The sequence below is a fragment of the Mya arenaria genome, chromosome 8 (genome assembly GCF_026914265.1).
Source record: "Mya arenaria isolate MELC-2E11 chromosome 8, ASM2691426v1".
Classification (NCBI taxonomy): Eukaryota; Metazoa; Mollusca; class Bivalvia; order Myida; family Myidae; genus Mya; species Mya arenaria.
Window position 1 is genome coordinate 72,655,886 of NC_069129.1, and position 22,598 is coordinate 72,678,483.

Genomic DNA, 22,598 nt, shown 5'->3' on the forward strand with positions numbered 1-22,598 from the left:
TATTTTTGTATGTTCGAATACAGGGCTTGTCCCTGTGTTTTGCAATTTATTATTGTAATAGGGTGGTTTCTTATGGCCACGACTATAATAACGGTTTAACTCAGCAGTTAGGGTTCAGTGTAGTTGGATAACACGTCGGAAGTCTTTAGGGGCTTTTATTACATATATCAATAATCCACAGCGCTGAAAGTACATAAAAACAACTTTAGCAAATAACACAAGAGTTCACAAAGAAGTCAGAATATTTTCTATATAAATACTTCGAGAATCAATATTCCTCATAATTAATACTATTTTCTAGCGGCAGTACTATTACGTAATATAATCCTGTTAAAACATTACAAACATCATATACAAAACAGGTACAAGCACATTTCACATCGCATTACATATAATCTAACTCACCAGCTGTAGGCCAAACTGCCTTTATATCCCCCCTGACAGATACATACAACCGGTGCCGCAGATCTAAAATAAGTGGATTCATTAATATTATATTACTTATAATATTAACATGCAGGGTTGACACACTATCTTGACCTTTTAGAAATATTTTAACTATCATATTTCAAACTTACTAAATACTTAGATACAACTGCTCAAATGTAATTATAACAATCACACTTCTAATTAAATAATATTCTAGAAATACTAGATTCTAGAAGTAGAACTAATTGACTAACCTTCAATAACTTTTCCCGCCAATTCCAACAGTTTCAGATAAAGTAAAATATGATGTGTACACCTTAAAAACAATCAACGGAATGATCCAGAGTTTCCACCAAAAATGTCAATTTAGGGATTAAAGTCACAGATGACCACACAGCAATTATATTTTAGGATTACTAAGAAAGACAACTCCGCCAATAAAGTCAAAGCTGATTTGCTTGTTTTCTCCCTTACATTAAATAGAACTCACTTTAAAAATAAAATGTCATAATTATGAAACTTGTACATTGTTACACATTTCCGAAACGGAAATGTTCATTATTTGAAAGTGGCGTAATATAAATCAAAGAGTCAAATACTATTAGTGTGATGTGCCGTTTTAATCTATGCCGTTTTGTTGTAAACAAATCCTGATCACCTAACCGCTCTGGAAAAGCGTCTAATGACTTCCTGTAAGTTTGTAGATAATTTTCTGATATTGTCTTGTGTATCTTTTTACAACAGAAACATATTACAAAAGTATGCAGCGCTATTTATCCTTAAGTATTTTAACTATCTTTCTTGATATTGTCATTTGAAAATGCCAATTAGTTAGAGTTTTTTTCAGTGTGGTCTAGCCAGGTAGCTCTTGTGGTAATAAATACTGTACCGTGTTGTGTACGTACTTGTTTCTATAATGACATTATTACAGCTGGTCAGTCTTTTTAGACATCACAGTAAAATATCAAGTAAACTATACTGTAGCTTGAACTGAGACCATACCTCGATCTTAAACCATTTCATCAGGTGGCAAGGAGGACTACTGAGTAGAAAATCTACTGTAGGACTTGGACTTGGTATTTTGTAGCCCATTTTCTAATGAGAAAAAAAGCCTCAATCCCAACAAACTTATTCCTTCAACAATTTGTATGCTTTGTTTTGCAACAATGCAATATCTCTGTTGTAAATATCTTTGTCATCAGGTCATTTTGCTCGCATATGACTTCCTGGTCAAGACCCTCTGCCAGCCTATAGGCCTATTACTATTGTAAGCTCAACCAGAATGTAGAATTTTTTGCTCAGACTTTCTTTTTTAGTGGGAAGCTTAACATTCATCTTATATGGCTACATTAATTGTAAAGTAACTACCAAGAGGTTTGAATTTTTATAAAATAAAATTAGAAAGTTGGGGATGAGAAAGGTAACAGTCACCAATGTTAGCATATCGATCGGAAAGCTTTTATATTGCAAGTGTCTATCCTGAGAAAACCTGTACTGTACTTTACAAACTCAAACAGCAATTACTTTCCTCAGCAATTTTAAAGAAGGGAAGCAACCGCTGCATGGTGTTTTGTGACAATATGGTTCAGGTTTATAACTAGCTTCACTTCTGTATTAGTGTAAACAAACAAATACTTTTTTTGAAACCTTATAAAAATCAATTAGATAGGCGGAACACCTAACTCGAAAACTGAGTAGTCCTACTGAAAAACTGGTAACCTAGGGTGACTGAGCTACTGTAAAGGTCAAGGTCTGAAACCTTATCAGAGGAATAACAGAACACCTAGGCCATACTTAAAGGCCTTGTTTAAGGAATGTTTGGCCTGATAATTGCACTGGTGTCACAGTAGGGGCCAATTTCCTGTGTATTAGTTTATTGGCTGAGGGCCATATAGGGTCCATTTTTATAATAAATCATCGAAAACTGTGATATGTTCGGGGATTAGATATTCTTAGAAACAACAGATGACCGTTCACTAGCTTTATTCATGATAGTATAACTTCCGGAAGTCCCGGTATCATATTACATGCACATACATATAGAGTGGCTACTGAGGACACAACATCCCTCCTCAATTCAGATTGAATGTTATTTGAAAAATATTAATATAAAAACAACATTCATTAATTAAAAGTAATACATGTATGTTATAATTATAATACGAATATATCAAAACTTAATATTGCAAACCACATCGATAACTTTGCAATTGATAATTAGATTATTAACATACTCTGGTGGAATTGATTCTGTGAACTTAACTATAGTGTTTACGGGTTTAAGAAATTCCAAGGTAATCAGTAACTCATTGAAACTTGATACTGGTGAGGTCAGTTCGAAGGTTATATTTACTTCTACTAGATAAAACGTTTCTACTACATGAGCAATACCAAACATTTACACATACGTACACAATCTTATTCATATTTTTTTTTAAAGAATAATGTTATATAAGAAAATCGTCTGTCATCTAAATTGTCCATAATTTGTCCACATTCTTTTCTTTACTTTAAAGTATGTCTTTGGCAGATATTCACTGTGAGAAATTAAAATATACTGAATGTTTTAGAATTTATCAAATGTTCATATGTCAAAACTCATTTAAAACGCCTTATCAATATTAACTATAATAAAACAATATAAGATAATTTTGTACTCATTTATGTTTACAACTCACACGAAAGATCAAATATCATCGATCTTCAGATTTCACTGGGTTTATTATGCCCATATCACTATGAAACCTTATTATCAACACTCCGCACATAGTCGCTCAAATAAGTCGGAGGTCGTCGTTCCCTAGTTGGTCGGGTGTGAACCTCCGTCGTATTTTGACCACCATCATTATCGATCAGATCATCCCCAAGATCATCGTCATTATTATTCATATCCATGTTGGAGGCATCCAATGATGGTTCAACCTTTTTCATAAAAGGCGAATTACGTGTAACTCGATGTCCTGAATCACATTTTACACTGATCATAGGTCCTTTTGTTTCCGTAACCGTATATGGCATTGGTTTGAACTGCGTAGAGCACTTAGACGGTGTCTCATTTTGCAGTAGCACTTTGTCACCAATATTGATGTGACGTTCCCTTGCCCTAATCCTTCTGTCCTCATACTCTTTCGAGTGGGATTTTGATTTCTCGTCATTACGCCTTGCGAGTTCGTCTAATCTAACATCTTGTTCTGGTTTTGCGATATCTGGTAATCGCGTTGATGGTTCCCGCTGAAACAATAAACGGAATGGCGTAAAACCAGTTGACGTATGTGGCGTCACTCTGTATTGGCGTAAGAAACGGAATAACTCCTGTTTCCAGTTCTTTCCTTCTACATGTGAAGATTTGATGCATTTCATTAGGGGCTTATTAAAAGACTCTGCTTGAGCATTTGCCCGCGGCCACCTAGGTGTGTTTTTTTCGGTGAATAAATCCACAGTATTTTGCATAATCTGAAAATGCATTACTGTTAAATGGACTGCCATTATCCGTTTTGATCACTGTTGGTACCCCGAACATTGCTATTATTTTGTCCAGCACTGGTATGACAGTGTTCGCCGATACTGATTTGACTATCTCCACAATTGGATAACGTGAATATTCATCAACGATAACTAAGAAATAGTCCCCAGTTTGTAACGGTCCACAAAAGTCCGCGCTTAAATTCATCCATGGGCCTGATGGCATTTCCGGCATTCTCAGTGGTTCTCTTGATCTCGGTTCCTTTGTATTTGCTTGGGAAGCCAAACAACCTTTTATTGCTGTTTTGATATCAGCGTTCAAGTTAGGAAACCAGACTTTTGAACGTATGTAGCTCTTGGTTCGCACGACCCCTTGATGCCCTTCGTGGCCCAGTTTGATAGCCTGCGCTCTTAACAATTTAGGCATAACGATCTTGTCATTTCTCAAAAGTACAGTTCCACAGTGTACACTCAGTTCATCCTTCACACTTCTAAGTGCAGATAATTCTTCTTTGTTTATTTTTCGATCACTTAGTGTCTTTATTTCGTACCATTTTCCATTTTCTGTAAGCTCAATAGCCTTTCTTATTGTACTGTCACTTATCGATGCTGATTTTACCTCATCTAATGTCATAGCATTTGGAACAGCTCTTTCAGCGATAAAATTCACATATTCCTCTGCTAGGTTTCTATCGTTACCAACATCTTTCAATGGATGTCTTGACAGGTAGTCAGATGGATTGTCTTTTCCAGGCTTATAGACAATGTTCATTTTGTATGGCTAAAGTCGTAAACCCCACCGTTCAATTCTTAGAGGCGGTTGTTTTTTCTTCAATATGCATTCTAGCGGCTTATGGTCCGTTATGACAGTGAAGCATGGGGCACCACGAAGATACATGTTATAGTGTTCGCATGCCCATACAACACCTAACGCCTCTCTTTCCGTCTGACTGTACCTAGACTCTGTTGGTGACAATGCCCGAGTTGCATACGCCACGACTTTGCCCTGTTGGGTAAGAATTGCTGAAAGTCCCACTGGTGAAGCGTCTGTCACTACTTCTATTTCCTTCCCTGGGTCGAAATACACCATCACTGTGTCACTTGAGAGATCCTGTTTGAGCTTCTCGAACGCGTTTTCTTGCTCACGTTCCCATGACCATGGTGTTTCGTTTCTTGTCAGTCTTCGGAGAGGTTCTGTTATTGTCGCATATTCCTTTATTAAACGGGAGCAATATGCTGTCATTCCAAGAAAACTTCTTATTTCTGACACATTGGTTGGTTGTTCCATTTTCCGGATAGCTTCCACTTTTAACGGATCTGCTGAGATCCCTGACCCATTGAAAACAACACCAAAGAACGTAATCTCTGACTTGTTGAATTCGCTTTTTTGTTTATTAAGTGTCAACCCGTTGCGATGAAGTCCATTGAACACTTTGTCTAATGCAATGTCATGCTCTGTTTGGTTTTTCCCATATACAATTATGTCGTCTGAAATGTTCTTTGCTCCTGGAATTCCTTCTATTATTGAACTTATTGTCTTTTGAAATACTTCGCTTGCGGAGTTTGTCCCAAAGTTCAATCGTTTGTATCTGAATAGACCTATGTGCGTCGAAAAGGTTGTAATTGGGCGTGACTCTTCTTCGAGAACTAGTTGATTGTATCCAGATTTCAAATCCATTTTACTAAACACTTTTGATCCATTTAAATCATGTATAAGCTCATCGATGGTTGGCATTGGGTGTCGTTCCCTTTCAATCGCTTTGTTTGCCAATCGCATATCAACGCAAATTCTGACGTCACCATTTTTCTTCAAGGTGTCACGATTGGAGACACCCATGGCGTTGATTCATTCCTTATTTCCTCTATTATGTCGTTTTTTAACATTGTTTCAATTTCCTTTTCGACCTTTTTTCGCAAATGAAAAGGAGTTCTTCTTTTTGTGCCACTGGATGCACGTCCTTGTTTACGTGAAGTTTCACGGTTTGCTGCTTCTATTTCCCAATACCTTCATATATTCCTGGGTATTTTCTTTCGATTGTTTCCTGTGAAATGTTGACATTTTGGATTATTTTAACAACACCTAAGTCTGAAGCCGTTTGAAATCCTAAAAGTGTCCCGTAATTACCTTTGACTAGGTAAAATTTGTCTACAACTATTTTGTCATTTTTCTCAGCTGTCATTTCACAACAACCTTTCACTTTCAAGTTTGAACCCCCTCCGTATGGTAATAATTTAGGTAAATGTTTCATTTTAAGTGTTGGTTTTCCGAGGAATGCGTATGTGTTTTCATCGATAATGTTTACACTCGAACTGGTATCTATTGTTACTTTTACTGCTATATTGTTAATTGAGATGAGTGTTTTCGGAGTCTTGTTGTTTTTGCTAACACTTTTTACACTGACTTGGTAGTTGTATTCATCTTCTGAATCGGACTGTAGCTTAACTTCCCTAATACCCCTCTGTCGGCAGCACCTACTAAAGTGATTAGGCTTTTTGCATAGATTGCAAGTTTTGCCCTTCGCTGGACAGGTATGCTTGTGTGGGTATTCATAACCACATGCTCGGCAGGTATTTTCATTCAGTGGAGCGCGATCACGTGGTCTCGCCGATAAGCCAGGGTGATCACGTGGTTTCGCCGATAAACCTCTTCGCATGCCAGAATTTGCATAATGCTGACCACCGCGCTCTCGTTTATGTCCACGCCTGTTCACACTTCCACGTGGTTGTTGTGAAACCCTTTGCACAATGTCCGAATTCTCCATAACAGCAGCCTGTCGGTCGGATTGCTCCAGCATTCGACCCATTGTTAATATGTCGCATAATGCCTTATCCGGTTCTCGCAGGGCACGACGTCTTAATTGGTTCGATCTGCAGTTCTGAATTACTTGTTGTAAAATTTCCTTGTCTACGTTTGTGAACTCACAATTTTTTGCAAGTGTCCGGAGTTTTGTCACGAACTCATCTACTGACTGCGTGTAATGTTGCTTGCATGACCGAAAATTGTATTTTTCCATTTGAACATTCTTTTTAGGGGCGAAATAATCATTAAACACTTTCCTCGTTGCCTCGAAGGTCGCATCCGTGTCCCTTTTTTCTACATCGTATATGTCATACACTTTCTCACCAGCGTAATGAAGCAACAACGCCCGTTTTTGGTCATCATCTGTCACTTTTAATCCTACAAATAAATTTTCTAACCGCCCTAGCCATTTCTCCCAACGCGTGCCAGCGTTTGATTTGTCTGTGTCCACATCAAAGGATGGAAAATTCGGAAGATTATTCATTTTATGTTCACTGTTTAACGTCTTTATCCATTAGTTAAACAAAATGATCATTAATCCAAATATTACACTATTAATTCACAGTATCCTCGTCGCCAGATGATATGTTCGGGGATTAGATATTCTTAGAAACAACAGATGACCGTTCACTAGCTTTATTCATGATAGTATATCTTCCAGAACTCCCGGTATCATATTACATGCACATACATATAGAGTGGCTACTGAGGACACAACAAACTGCACAGCAGGATACTCCGGTCAGAGATCTGATAAGCCAATTAGGCAATGAGATGAAGATCAATTAACAGAGGTTGTGTACTAATACATGGTTTAGGGGGGGGGGGGGTCACTTATAGAAGGCTTAAACTAGGCCTTTAAAAACATGTTTGCAGTGGAACCCAAATTTTTTTTTAGTATGTTGGTCTTTATCAGTTTCTTGTTTTTTAGGAGTCATTTTTCTTGCAACTTATAAGTTTTAGGTTTAGTAATCTGAATTAAAATTTTAGTGTCCGGTTGAAGTTACAAAGACTATGGATTAAATACATTTGATTTGTGAGTTACTAAGCTTTTACATCAAGAAAGTTTTTTACAATTTTTTTTCTACCTCATAGTTGGCTGGCTTCTGAACCCAAGAGTCCCAAAACTCCACCAGTCATTGAGAAAGTATAAGTCCTTTTCCAGTTGTGTCTGTGTTCTTGTAATTTCACAGACTGAGTTATGTAATTTATTATGAAAACAACTTTTTTGACTATCCAATTGGTTGATTTTGTTCAGGTGGTTAAATTTTGACCACTGTAATCAAACTATATTTGAAGGATGACCTTCAATGTCAAGTTCAATTTTTAGTTTTGGAATTTAACAAGTGAGCATGGGACCTAAAAAGCTGACCATTCTGCACTTTAATGATGTGTACAATGTGGAGCCCCAGAAGATGGAGCCTGCCGGAGGGGCTGCAAGGATGGCCCACTATGTCCACTCCCTGAAGGAGGAGAACCCACTTGTCCTCTTCAGCGGGGATGCATTAAATCCTTCACTGAGTAAGTCTGGCTTAGTATTAAATAAGGATTTCAAGAAATGAGAGATAAAAATGAATACGGTTGTTACTACATGTGCAATTATTCTTTGAAGGTTATTGCATATTAAGTTGGTATTCGGATATTTTGTGATACATAGTATTTCAGGTAGATTTTGAAATATATTGTAAAAAGAAATGTTTAATTTAAGAGAAAAATGAGGTTGTCCTTTATACCGGTACTTGTGAATTGGTTAACTTATTAACCATTCCAAGTAATGACTAGTGTTCTAAAGTATTATGTATTATGTAGCTACCGGTAAACAAGCTGTTAAAGACAAAGTTTTAGCTTAATTATCAACAGTTTGTCACCATGATTTATGATGATCAGTGCTGTGAAAGTAATGCCACACTTTATACTAATGTTTATTTTTCGACTTATTTGAAGGCAGAAGTTGCATCGACTTATGGAAAATAACATCAGTGCTTAGACTTCAACTCTGTAAACAGTTGATTACAGCAACTTGCATAATTAGTAAAAAAAATATGTCTTTTGTAAAATAAAATTGTTTCTGAAAAGGAGGAACTTGAATTGGTCCATATTTTTAATGCAAAGAATTGTAACTTAAATATTTGCTGTCTTATTTACAAATGTATAATTCTTAATAATGAATTATACAAAGACAAAGAAATTAAATTTCGTTTCTATTATTTTGGTTGTCACTTTGCTTTGTGTTGGTGATGTCAGAGATTATGCTTATTTCAACTTGATATAAACAAGTAATAATGACAACTTGTGAAGAATTATTGTCAATTTAAAAAAAAAGAATTTTGTCACATGAGTGTTATTCATAAACAAATTAAAAAAAACTTCAATCTTAGAAGAGTGTCAAGTACTTGTATTATAAAATCATATTGCAGTATCTTATCATCAGAAATTATTCCTCAATATTGTATATATTGTGGTATACAACATACCCTTACATTCAAGAAAAGAGGAACACAAATATGGCTGTTCATGACAGGTGTTATGAAACATTCGTATTTGTAAGTATAAAACACTGCTTCACTTTATTTCAGTGAGCATATTTCTGAAGGGAGAACAGATGCAGCCAGTGTTAAACAGCATTCCGGTCCATTGTGCAGTGTACGGGAACCATGACTTTGGTGAACACTTAACTTTACAATTATTTGAAAATGTTATCTATATAAATACATCTTGGCATGTAGCATAATTGTAATTAATGACATTACACATTTTAAATAGATTTTTTTTAAATTCTATTTCTTTAGCAAGTTAATTGATTAGTGTACTTTTATGATTACCTGTACTTGATAAATATTGCACTTATTTATACATGTGAATTGTTTACTACTTGATACGTTTGCTTTGTTTAAATTTGTTGGTGCGTGCGTCCAAAATCTTGTATTGAGCTTAACTTGAAAAGTCTTTAAGGTATAACCTTAAGAATTTATATACAGATAGATCTCATTTAGGAGAAGTGCATTACTTGAGAACCATAAATCTGGGTGCAGTATTATTTTAGTGTTTGTCCTTTGTTAATTTTCATACTTATTACTTTGTCTGGAGCATTACTTGAAAAGTCTTTGATGTATTGACTTCAAACTTCATATACAAATATATCTCATTGAGGAGAAGCACAGTGTATAGGAACCAAAACTTTGGCTTCTGTATTTTTGCCACGTGTTAATTTTCATGCTTTTTTGTCTTGAAGGTATATACTTCAAATTTCGTACACAGAATATTCTTATTTAGGAGAAGTGCAGTACAGAAGAACCATAACTCTGGTTGCAGTAATTCTTTGGAGTTATTTCCTTTTGCTAATTTTCATACTTACGTCTGTCCGGATCATTATTTGAAAAGTCTTTGATGTATTGACTTCAAACTTCATATACAGGTAATTACAAAATGAAACATGCAATGCGCATTGTGCAAAGATACAAAGCAAGTGTTTTGGACAGTCATATGTTTACTAATGCTTCATATGAAAATGTTCTGCAATAATAGTTGTTGTTAGTTTGGTGTTAGTAAGACATATTGCAAAGGAATCAAATACATGAATGAATTGAGTGTTTGTCTTTTAATTTTAAGTGTTTGAGTATTATTATATTGATTCAATGTCAATGTACATGCATTTAGTGTAGAGATTAAAATATATAATTATAATATGCTACATTACCACATTTGTCTGGAGTTGTTATGGAGCATTATAGTTCTATATCATAGAACATCTGCAGATGAAATTGTTATGGAGTGCGTACCTAACAGAAACTGTATCCCTTTTTCAGATTTTGGTGTGGACCATCTTGAAGATTTTGTGGAGCAGTCAACATTCCCCTGGTTGCTTAGCAACATCACAGACAAGCTGAGTGATGCCCCGTTGGCCCATGGGAAAGTCAAGCACCTTATGGATTGGGGCGGGACCAAGGTCTGTAGTCTCTGTTATGTATTGGAATATGCATATTATTATTCTCATACTGTAGTTGTGTTAAGTTTTCTATCGATGACTTTTAAGTTACTCATACCATACATAATAGTCTCATGTTGGAGTGATGAACTACCGGTATCAGGAATGTCATTTTTTGCTTGTATGTTATTTGAAAACATTTGCTTTGCCATAACTTTATAAGCAGTCAAGATAATCACATGAAACTTTGTACACATGCACATGTGTAGCAAGGCCCATTACTTGGGTTTGTTAAAAGTCTAGTTACACCTCTTGAGTCTTCATAGCTTGAAAAAGTCATGCAAACACTCACTTTGTAATAATATATCAGATGTAGAAGTTTTATATACATATTATTAAACTTTGTAATGTTCACATTTTACTAGTGACAAAAGGCACACATGCAGCTAGGCCCATTTTCATGGCTTTAATTGTTGTCATGTATTTGCCCTTAATAGATCAAAGAAGTCATGCTATGGCTATAAACTAATAACCATACAAGATATTCACATGAAATATGAAATGCACATGTTTAGCAAGTCCCGTAACTTTTGCTTTATTAACCAGGTTTTCACATAGTGAAACCTGGTTATTAGAATGGCGAACGTCGATGTTCGGGCAGGCGGGCGGCCGGGAGGCGTCAAACTCACCTATGAAAGTGAATAACTTTAGTAAGGGTTGACATATCTTGACCAAACTTGGTCTATAGAAAGAGTTTATGGGTACCGTTCATGCGGTTGCGTTTAGGGTCCCTAGGTTCAAGGTCAAGGTCACTGTTACTTAAAATAGAAAAACGGTTGAAACTAAATAACTTTAGTTCGGGATGACCTATCTTGACTAAACTTGGTGTACAGGAAGAGTTTATAGATACCTTTCATGGGATTGCGTTTGGGGTCCCTAGGGTCAAGGTCACTGTTACTGAAAATAGAAAAACAGTTGAAACTGAATAACTTTAGTTAGGGATGAGATATCTTGACCAAACTTGGTCTATAAGAAGAGTTTATGGATACCTTTCATGGGATTGCATTTTGGGGTCCCTAGATTCAAGGTCAAGGTCACTGTTACTGAAAATAGAAAAATGGTTCAAACTGAATACTAGTATCTTTAGTTAGGGTTGACATTTCTTGACCAAACTTGGTCTATAGGAAGAGTTTGTGGATACTTTCATGGGATTGCGTTTTGGGGTCCCTAGATTCAAGGTCAAGGTCACTGTTACTAAAAATATAAAAACAGTTTAAACTGAATAATTTTAGTCAGGGTCTACATATCTTGACCAAACCAGGTATTAAGGAAGAGTTTATGGATACCTTTCATAGGATTGCGTTTGGGGTACCTAGATTCAAGGTCAAGGTCACTGTTACTAAAAGTAGAAAAATGGTTGAAACTGTATAACTTAAGTTAGGGTTGACATATCCTGACACAACTTGGTATAAAGGAAGAGTTTATGGATACCTTTCAATGGATTGCATTTGGGGTCCCTAGGTTCAATGTCACTGTTACTAAAAATAGAAAAACAGACACAGACTGAAGTTTTTCTGTCAATCGTTGAAAACCTGGTTTCCTCGCATTGCGGCGTTTCTTGTTGAGTTTTAAATTATGCCCCTTATTGACTGTAAAGAACAAAAAAGAGTTGGCGTCCAACCCCGGCGTCCCAATGCACTCTTGTTCAATAAATTTAGATAAATATTGTACAACAACTCATTTCAATATGAATCAGTATCAATCAGGAAATCAATGATTAATAAAAACTGCATCTTTGATTATTTTTATCAGTTCATGATCAAATATCTACACCTTTGACAAGCCTGAATACCTTAACTTCAGATCGGGTTAATGGGTTTGGTTGAGGAGGAATGGATAGACACTTTATCAACCATTGACCCGGCAGATATCATCTTTGAAGACTTTGTGAAGGTTGGAAACCAGCTTGCTAAGGAACTCAGGGAAGAGGTACAGCCAGTTTACAAGTCATATTTGTGGATCCAAGATAAGTTCATGTACTTTTTATATGATATCATAAATAACTTTAAAAGGAAATACAGTACATAATATTAGTTTTGTATTTGATCTCTGTTTCAGGACAAATTTGTAATGAATATGCACAGTTCCACAATCATTATTACGGTGTTGGCCCAAATGTCCTAAATTGCTTCAGTTATATCTCTATCTCACCTCATTTTGCCACATAACAGCAAAGCAGGATTCAAAATCTTACGTGTATTTCTGTTTTTGATAGCATACTCTCTGATTAATTATGAGATTTGTGTGGTATTTAAATAATGCATAAAACACTTGGGTTCAACATATTGTGTTTGAGCACTTGCTCTCTTTATGCTCTAGAACTATTTTCCATAAAACATTTATGATTTTTTTTCCTGAAGATGTTTTATGGCAGAATTCAATTATAAAAAGAGTAAAATATATCAGATTTTGAATCATGCTTCAATAACTTGTGTAAAAAAATTTGAACAAAATTATATCCAATGAATTGTATTGACACCATACTTTAGGGAGCAAAACTGTGGATTGTATTATGATTGTATTATGCATAGCACTCTACTTTAGGGAGCGGAACTGGTGATTGCTTTAACCCACATGCGGTGGCCCAATGACAGGAAAGTAGCGGAGGATATTCCAGGGGTGGACATTGTCCTTGGAGGGCACGACCATGACTATGGGCTTGAAACTGTGAGTGGGCTAAATATAGAAGGGAAATGTTTAGTGATAAGTTTATGCCTACATATCCCGGGGGTGGAGCTAGTCCTGGGAGGGCACAACCATGACTATGTGCTCCAGACTATGAGTGGGTTTAACATTGAAGGAGTTCTATCATATTGCAAATTTAAGATATAATTACATGATAAATGGAAATTATGCAATGGAAGTACCTGGCGTGATAGTCAACATGTATAGGGACCAGTGATGTATTTGGATATGTTAATATGTAAATTTTGACCGAATTATGAATGTCCTTTAAATTGCTTGTACTAGAGGGGTTATTTGATAAAAACTTTTTAGCTTTTTTAAAGAAGACAAATTTTGGTCTATATCAAAGTTCTGAATAGAAGAAAGACGAAACAATCATTTTCATATGCTACATGTAGTACCTGATATGAACCATGAAAATATTTCCATTTCTGTAGATGCTGTTATGTCATAGTTTCTATAATGCTTTATTAGGTGAATGGCAAGTATGTGTTGAAAAGTGGGACAGATTTCCGTAACATGAGCAAGATTGCGGTAGAGATTAAAGACAACGATATCTCCTTCAACATAGAGAGAGTTGACTTTGACTCTTCCTTCCCAGAAGATGAGAAGATGAAAATGGAAATTCAAAGAATGTCAGGTAAATCATTTTTTGTTTGCTGCACATGTGATTTTTTAGAACAGAACATAAATTCATTTCAGAATATGACATTACATCTAAATCAATGAAATAAGTAGTTATAACCAGGGCTTCTAAAAACCGTCAATTTGCCAGTCAATTTTTTTTTTCAATTTTGGTCTAAATGGCTAAGTCAGTGAAAAACAGAAATTGTTTGTCATACCACATCCTTAGCTACCAGGGGACATCCTATCGTAGCTAGGGGTCATCCTTGAGGGCGATTATTGTCTGTGTTAATTGACTTCGCTGTTTTCATCACATCAAAGTGATGTCAGATTCGCTGACTTTTTCTTATGGAACCAATTGTCACACTTTTGCTAATTTCCGATTAATTATCCTAGTTGTGCTCTAATATCAACAGCAATATGCTTGATTAACTGCAGAGTCTGAAAGCTGAGAAAGTCCACTTACATAATTTTAACTTATAACCCATAATCATCTTAATTATTTAACATTTTTAGACACTATGATGTATTGTTTTCATTTAGTGGTTTTAGAAACTTTTTTATTCATTTTAAAATAAGCCAGTCATGTTATTTAAATCTAACATCAGCATGCACAGAACTGGGAAACAATAATAATGATATCATTTCAAAACTGATGCTATGTGCGCATACAGTATGGCACATTTTTCTAATAAAATGCAGTTAAATGTCTTTAATTGCTACTTTTAGGCATATTTTAAAAAGAAAAATTGTTTGTTTTAGTGTGTGATCGCAATGATTTTCAACTAGTGAACACTCAAAGTGAATGTTTAACTCCAGGCTATGCCACTCGTGAAATATAACTCTTGATGCTCACTCAGTAAAAAATATTACGATCATACAGTGAAACCAACAATTATCCACTTTTAAAGAGGTAAAATAATGCTCTCATAAAAAACAACTGATGTATAAAATATTATATATGTAGGAAAATCTAATAAATTGCAGTCTAAGTGAAAATATGGTATAAGCCAAAATTATACATCTTAAGTCTCACATATTTAGAGCACATAGCATTGTGGGGCTTGTCAATGGGCATGGAAAATTCAAGCCATGTTCTATTGAATCCCTTCATCACATGATTGTCATATGATCACTTGGGAGTCTGTGAACATTGAACAATGTTGCTTTTCACATGAAATGGATCATAATTCTTTATAATAATAAGAATAGTTTAGGATATTAGCCACTATTCTAAGCATTTATTTAGGAATGCAATTGAACAGATATGAGGGGTCGTTTGAACTTCTTTGCCTTTAACTGTGAACTCTTGTATGTTTCAGCTGATATAGACAAGCGGATGGACGAACACCTTGGCAGTATGGGTGTCAGTATGGACGGCCGATTTGCCTCCATTAGGACCTCGGAAACAAACCTTGGTAATTGTAGTGGTGTTAATTGGCAGCTTAGTGCGAACAATTGATTGTTCCATGGTTTGTCAATGGTTTGTTGAAACGTGGAAGGTCAATTCTTCCTCTAAATGGGTCCTAATGAAAAGTTAATTTGAGAAGGGTAGTCAAGATACAAGGTAGAAACGTGATCAATGACATGGGCTTGTTCGAGCATGAACGGCTAGTTTGGCTCTAGAAAAACCTTGGCAACCAACCTCGGTATTAAAGTGATAAATTATCAATGTTTTTGTTATAGTTAGTTTAATTTATCACGTTTGGCTTTGCCATTTGTTTATAATATCAGACATGTTTAAGGTATTTCCTTTAGCCAGTGTTTTTGAAGAACGCACTAAACACACTTTGTGACAGAGCTTGTTGTGTAGACTCCTTTAAATTAGAGTCGTCCACATGAGCAAAATGAGTGTCCTAGTTCTTAGTTTGTCTGCTGATTAGCAAAACCATTGACCTTGGACCATTTCTCTTACAAACCACAGTAAATGAAACAAATTAAACACCTTTTACCTCCTTTATAAGGTAATTTTGTGACTGACATTATCCTGGAGGCGGTACCTGCCGACATATGTATGATGAACTCCGGAACATTCCGGTCAGACCGCATACACAGCAAAGGGGAGTTCAAGCTACGCGACCTTCTCACTATCCTGCCCATGGTGGACCCCCTCGTGGTTATAGAAATCACTGGTAAGAATAACATAGTTTTATGTTGAAAAGAGATGTTGATTGAGACAGTAAGTGTAAGTTTAAGCTACGGAACTATTTTATTGTCCTTGTCAGATTCCTTGTTTGACCCCCTTGTCATCATAGAAACCCTTGGCCCCAATGTTACAAAAGTACTCAATTAATCATTATAGACCACTGGAAAGTATAAAATGAATAAAAATCTTACCCTGAAACAAACAATTATCCACTACATGTCTTGAAATACTACTACTGCCGTTATGTGTTTATGCAGGTGCTGATGTGATAGCAGCCCTTGAGAACGGTGTGTCCTCAATACCCAAGCTGGAGGGCCGGTTCCCCCAATTATCCGGTCTCACATTTGTGTTTGACCCCAGCAAACCTCCAGGACAGAGAGTGGAACCGGAACTGGTCAAGGTGCAGGATGAATATGTGCAGCTTGATCAGGTGGGGAGTTATGAGCATAAGGATATGGAGTTGGTTCATTAATTGTGAATTTTATGTATTATCAATTAAGGAATTGATCATTACATTTAAATGCTATTTGCAGTGAATTAAGGAATTAACTTGGCATTGACAAAATAATATTTATTGTTCTGTTAAAATAGTTTGTGTATTATAAATTGATTGTAATGAGGATACATTGACATACTCTTTTCATGAAAGTGCTTTATTTTTATTATCTCAATGTTTTATATTAAGTTGGCTGAAAATTTGGTACGATTTTGCTTTTAGATGAAGATTTGTTAATTGCATTTTTCTACTTTCTTTTCAGAAATATCGCCTGTGTACGAAAGAATACATTGCTACTGGAAAAGATGGTTATGACATGTTTAAGGATTGTCCTATTGTGGTAAATTAGTTTTCATTACAATTATTGTGATATTCCCAATAGCCAGCCAGCTTGTGGTAAAGTGATCAAGATTGATTGTCTATGGTTAGAAATAAAGTGTTGTTTTATTATGAGCTTGTCTGAGTGTTAAAGAAACATAGTTGATGTTTTATGATAGCCGTGTAGTTGTTGGAGTTCTGTAATTTGTTTAACCGAGGCCATAAGTCCAAAACCGTTCAATATATTCAAATCAAACTTGTTGCTCATGTTGCCAAATGTAATATACATACCACGGTATGTATAGCAAGAACGGTTACTCAAGCTTGAATAAGTGCATTTTTCACGTGGTGTTAGTTCCCTTACAGCACAGTAATCACTGCCACCATGCAGATCATGTGACCATATGTCATATCTCTAGATTGTAAAATATATTTTATCTTAAATATTGTTTTGTAATTTAACCCCAATGCACATTGAATAGTTGCAATTTGATAACAAAAAAAGAGAGAAGAAAAAACATTTAACAAAAGTTTAAATAGTATATTTATTTAGCTGAAATCCAGCTATATATATATATATATATACACTCGCTTCTATACTGCTTGTCAGGGGAGATAACTTTAAGGAAATTGTTATAATTGTTTTGTTATGTCCCTTTTTTTACTGACCCCCCCACCCCAATAGATGAGCATTGGTGTATGTGACCATTAATCTGGTGGTAATTGTTTAATTGTATGCTTCATAAGTACATTAATAACTTGGACAAATCTAGAATTCACGAAGGTTATGAATCAACAAATTGTTAAACCTGAAGACATTCTTGTGTTAAGGTGTCCTCTGAACAGTGCCCGACTATCAGCACGGCAGTGAGGAACCACTTTGATTCTGTCCAGATCCTCCTGAATGAGAAACAATGCCGCTCAGGACATCGTCAGAGTCTCTGTAGCATTGTCGGGTATGGACTGATATTTATATAGAACTATGTAACCTTAAAGACAATCTGTACCACTCATGGCATCTACTGAAGCACTGTATTAAAGTTTATCAGGTATGGGCTGACATTTAGTACTTTGTTACCTTAAAGAGAAACTGTGACACTTACGCCATCTCCAGAGTCGCTGTAACGTCATCAGGTATGGGCTGACATTTAGTACTTTGTTACCTTAAAGAGAAACCGTGACACTTACGGCATCTCCAGAGTCGCTGTAACGTCATCAGGTATGGGCTGACATTTAGTACTTTGTTACCTTAAAGAGAAACTGTGACACTTACGGCATCTCCAGAGTCACTGTAACGTCATCAGGTATGGGCTGACATTTAGTACTTTGTTACCTTAAAGAGAAACCATGCCACTCATGGCATCTCCAGAGTCACTGTAACGTCATCAGGTATTGGCTGACATTTAGTACTTTGTTACCTTAAAGAGAAACCATGCCACTCATGGCATCTCCAGAGTCACTGTAACGTCATCAGGTATTGGCTGACATTTAGTACTTTGTTACCTTAAAGAGAAACCATGCCACTCATGGCATCTCCAGAGTCACTGTAACGTCATCAGGTATTGGCTGACATTTAGTACTAAAAACCATGCCGCTCGGGACATCTCCAGTACCACTGTAGCATAAACGGGTATGGGCTGACATTTTGGTTCTGTGCAACCTGAATGAGAAACAGTGACTTTCGGGACAACAAAGAAGGCCTCGTAGCATCGTTAGTTATGGGCTGACATTATACTCGTCTAGTTTACATTATACTCGTCTAGTTTATATTGACATTTGATGTAAAGAAGTTCATTTGTTAGGTCTGAGTATTTTAATGCTTGCTCTTATGCTCCACGGATGATTTCTCTGTAAATGACATTGGAAACAATTTCAAAAGGAGTCCAAGCTGCTTTACCCTGATGTGTGCAGGAATTTCTCTTACTCCAGCAGATCCCCGTCTTAATTTCAAGATTGAAAATTATCCGTAACATTGTACAGATACTTTTCAGAATGAATATACTATATTAAAATACCGAGTGACTGATTCATATTTTCAAAATTATTTTGGATTTATAGCTATTCATGCTAATGATGTATGGTAAGCATTTGAGTTATGCATTTATGAACTTTTGATTTAGTTTTATGTTGTTTCTGAGTACCATATACAAACTGGTTGTCAACTTTTTGGAGTGAAGTGTTTATTGAATGTATTGAGTGTGTTAACAGCAAAGTTTTTTTGCGTGCACTAAATGTTATCTCTGAGAAGCCCAGTCTAAGATGACTCCCCACTTTGAAACCCCCCCCCCCCAATGCATGAGTATTAAATTTAATTCCATAGATAGGATTACTGAAAGGCGGTAGCATATCAGTTGAATTTGTATATTGTTTGTACCTCATGGCATTTACACCATAATGCTCTCCCACAAAATTTTACAGAGGACTGTGAAGGAATGACTTTGTGTTGTGTCCATTCTACCATGATAAATGCAATATGTTATTTTTCTCCCTATACTGAGTATACTGAAACTCCTTGTGTGTCAAACTCCTAAACTATGTTTTGAATGTTTTCATTGAAACTTTCCTGGCATTATGGGCAGATAATCGTGAAAGATGGATCTTCAACTAACCAAGCTTTAGTTGAGAATCATGGCCATTTTAGTTTTTTATCTTTAAGATGTAGGGTAAGAACAAGTCTGTTGTGTTGAGCTCCTTGTGCACCTTTTCGGAAATCATATGTGACAAGCATGACGTTTTGTGCTGCATACATTTTGATCAGAATTATGGTCCTTTGTTTTTTTTTCTACATTTATAATATTAGTATTGAGTATAGTTGGAAACAGTCTGTGTGTCAAATGCTCATTCATGTTCTACTGTTATGACTATGGCGTAACTTAATTTTAATGCGGCATTCATCTGGCAAGTCCATGTTTATGGTGGCATGACAGTAAGTATGGACAAACTTCTTTTTTTCTATTTGTTACTTGCTTACAGTAGTAAAAAATAAGCCTTAATTGCACGTTCAATGGATTGTTATTGTTGAACATCTGATGTATTCAATACAATTTAGCTCAGAACAACCTTGCACTGGTTATATACAGATAAATTCATGTAAATGCTTTATAATAATGCATCATCTTTTATTTTGCCATTATGCAAATTTTGTTAATATTTTCAGGCTTAATAATTTCATAATTAGTAATATTATTATTATACTGATGGCATTAATATAACATTCTTGTATATTTTAGTTAGTGCAAAATAAAATTCATTCCAAACGGTCTTACTACATGAAATTTTGGCCCTTAAAGCATTTTCAAATATTATTACTATTCAATTGTAAAACATGTATTTTAAAAAAGAAAATTACATAAAAAATATATGTTTATTTTTTATGTTATGTCACTTTTATAGATTTAGGCTTGGTATTTAAACTTATGACATAAAATAAAATGCTCAATCTGTTTCATGTTACAATATGAATGTTTTCCTTTATATTAAGTGTTGGTTTGATTTGCATAGACATTTGCCACCATAATTAACCAACTGAGTGATTTTCGTTTTTTTTAACAAGGCGCACGCTTCTAATGCGAAAGACTTTGGAGAAGTTCATGTCGAATGCGAAAGTGAAATCTCGCTCATCTTCCATTTCATCTCCCCCACTAACCAACGACAATGACTCCAAAGACGTTAACCAAAATGCACATAAAGACCAACCAGACGCACCTATAAGAACTAACAAACACAAACCAATCAGCAGTGAACCTGAGATATCTGGTGAACCATTCAAGACACCCAGTGAACCTCCAGAAGGCAGCCCTAAGAAAAAGCCCCGTACTGATAATTTGGTAAGTGATAAAAAGGCGATCAGTAAAGCAGAAGTAGCGGTGTTGGAGAACGCTGCTATTGCTTGGTCGAAGGAAAGTCAGGACAAATATTGTTCCAGGAGAGACAGCCTTATAGGTGACGCAGCGCACCTGGAGCACCTGGCCAAGATCACCCAGGTGTTCACGAAGCCCCTGAAGAATGTGCCAAAGAAGTTGACAAGTCAGACGTCACATGCCTACGTGCGACAGATGAGCATCGAAGATGTGGAGGAGAAACAGGTGCACCTCTGTCCAAAAGTGGAGGGCCGCATTGTTCGCGCTGACCAGCAGGTAATGGGTTTTATTCTAAATGATATAATTTTTCATTGGTACATTGACCTGTTCTTCTTTAGTATATTAGTTTAAAAATGTTCTACTGAGATAGAACGGTACTGAATTTATTTACCCTGTCATTTATGTCAACTTGTACATGTACATATTTTTTGTAAGAAGTTTTGCAAAATTTACAGATTTACTTACATTTTTATTTTGTTTTGTTTTTCTAAAAGAAAATAAGGAGCATGCTAGCGGAGAAGCAAGCTGGACTTGGCCAGCATGTGATGGATCAGGTGATTCAAGAGGCTTCCTCGAGCCGGGAGAGCTCAGTTGACTCCTCCGCAAGTTCCTAGGTCATTCCTCACATCTGCATGCTATATTTCCGAGATAGTTTTCTATCTTGAAAATCTTTTGATAATAACGCGAGCATCGTGTTTTACTGCATGGTCCATATTTTCATGGCTATCTCAGTTGATTTTCAACATGCCTCTGTGTTGCTCCCTCGTTTAAGTATGCTTTATAACTGGCCACTTATTACATATGGTAAAGGCGTTAGATCATACAATGTAGAATAAATGTATTGAGAATTGTGTTGAATTATTTTGTAATAACATGTAAGTATGTTTGTTATTTCAATATTTGGGATCCTTTAGAAAAGTCGGTGCTTTTAATCACTTTATCGATACAAAAGAGGAGTTTATGAATCTATGTTATAAATAACGGGTCCTAGAAATGTTGTTGCTTTGTGTAATTGACATATATTTTGGTACTGTTTTTAATCGCATTTAAAAATGATTTATATTCTTAGTTTTGTCTGAAATATTAATCCCATAGAAAGTCTTCCAATGGACACAATATATATAATATGTTCTTGGAACTTCAGATATATGCCATCCAGTAGTTCAATCTTTACTTCAAAGAATACTTTTTAATTTGCATATCATTCTTTTTTATCGAATCAAAATATTTCTTTAGAGTTTTGTTTATGTATACAATGCTGTTTTGGATATACATCTATTTTATACTTTTTATATTAACCCAGTGAAGCCTCCTTATAGCTTGCCTGTTTTTTATAATGTATGCGTGGTTCATATTAGAGGGCAATAGGCGATGTCATTTGCTGTAAATGTAGTTAGAATCCAATTTTCAATATTGTGTTATTACCAAATGTACAATCTGTTCAATATTGCGGCATTACCAAATGTACAATCTGTTCAATATTGCGGCATTACCAAATGTACAATCTGTTCAATATTGCGGCATTACCAAATGCACAATCTGTTCAATATTGTGGCATTATTAATTGTTATTGATATCTGTTTTGAGGCTTTGAACTCAGCATTATTCGTGGCAGTATTTTCCACTGTATTACAGTAAGTGTATGCACATTTGATAATTGCGTAGGTCCAATTTCTTGGTTCCTGTACACATATTATCATTTGTTTTACAGTGTCCACTACTGCCATATTTTATCACTATTGTGTTTGATTTTAAAAACTTTTATACATGTACATTCCAACAATGAGATTTTT

The 22,598-nt window shown here is 35.6% G+C and overlaps 1 protein-coding gene across 2 annotated transcripts; it reads left to right on the forward strand.

Moving 5' to 3' along the window:
- The first annotated feature begins 1,072 nt into the window (after positions 1-1,072).
- LOC128243265 (mannosylglucosyl-3-phosphoglycerate phosphatase-like) lies at positions 1,073-22,365 on the forward strand. Of its 2 annotated transcripts, none has more exons than XM_052960916.1 (14): positions 1,073-1,121; positions 8,022-8,212; positions 9,268-9,354; positions 10,498-10,637; positions 12,480-12,605; positions 13,221-13,343; positions 13,836-14,001; positions 15,308-15,403; positions 15,950-16,117; positions 16,389-16,561; positions 16,890-16,967; positions 17,777-17,901; positions 20,499-21,081; positions 21,300-22,365. In XM_052960916.1, exons 2-14 carry the CDS (start codon positions 8,044-8,046, stop codon positions 21,417-21,419), a joined length of 2,154 nt encoding a protein of 717 aa, XP_052816876.1. In that variant the 5' UTR covers positions 1,073-1,121; positions 8,022-8,043; the 3' UTR covers positions 21,420-22,365. The 2 variants fall into 2 exon arrangements, with proteins under 2 accessions (XP_052816876.1, XP_052816877.1); XM_052960917.1 differs by lacking the exon at positions 1,073-1,121 and adding an exon at positions 1,126-1,188.
- Positions 22,366-22,598: the final 233 nt, after the last annotated feature.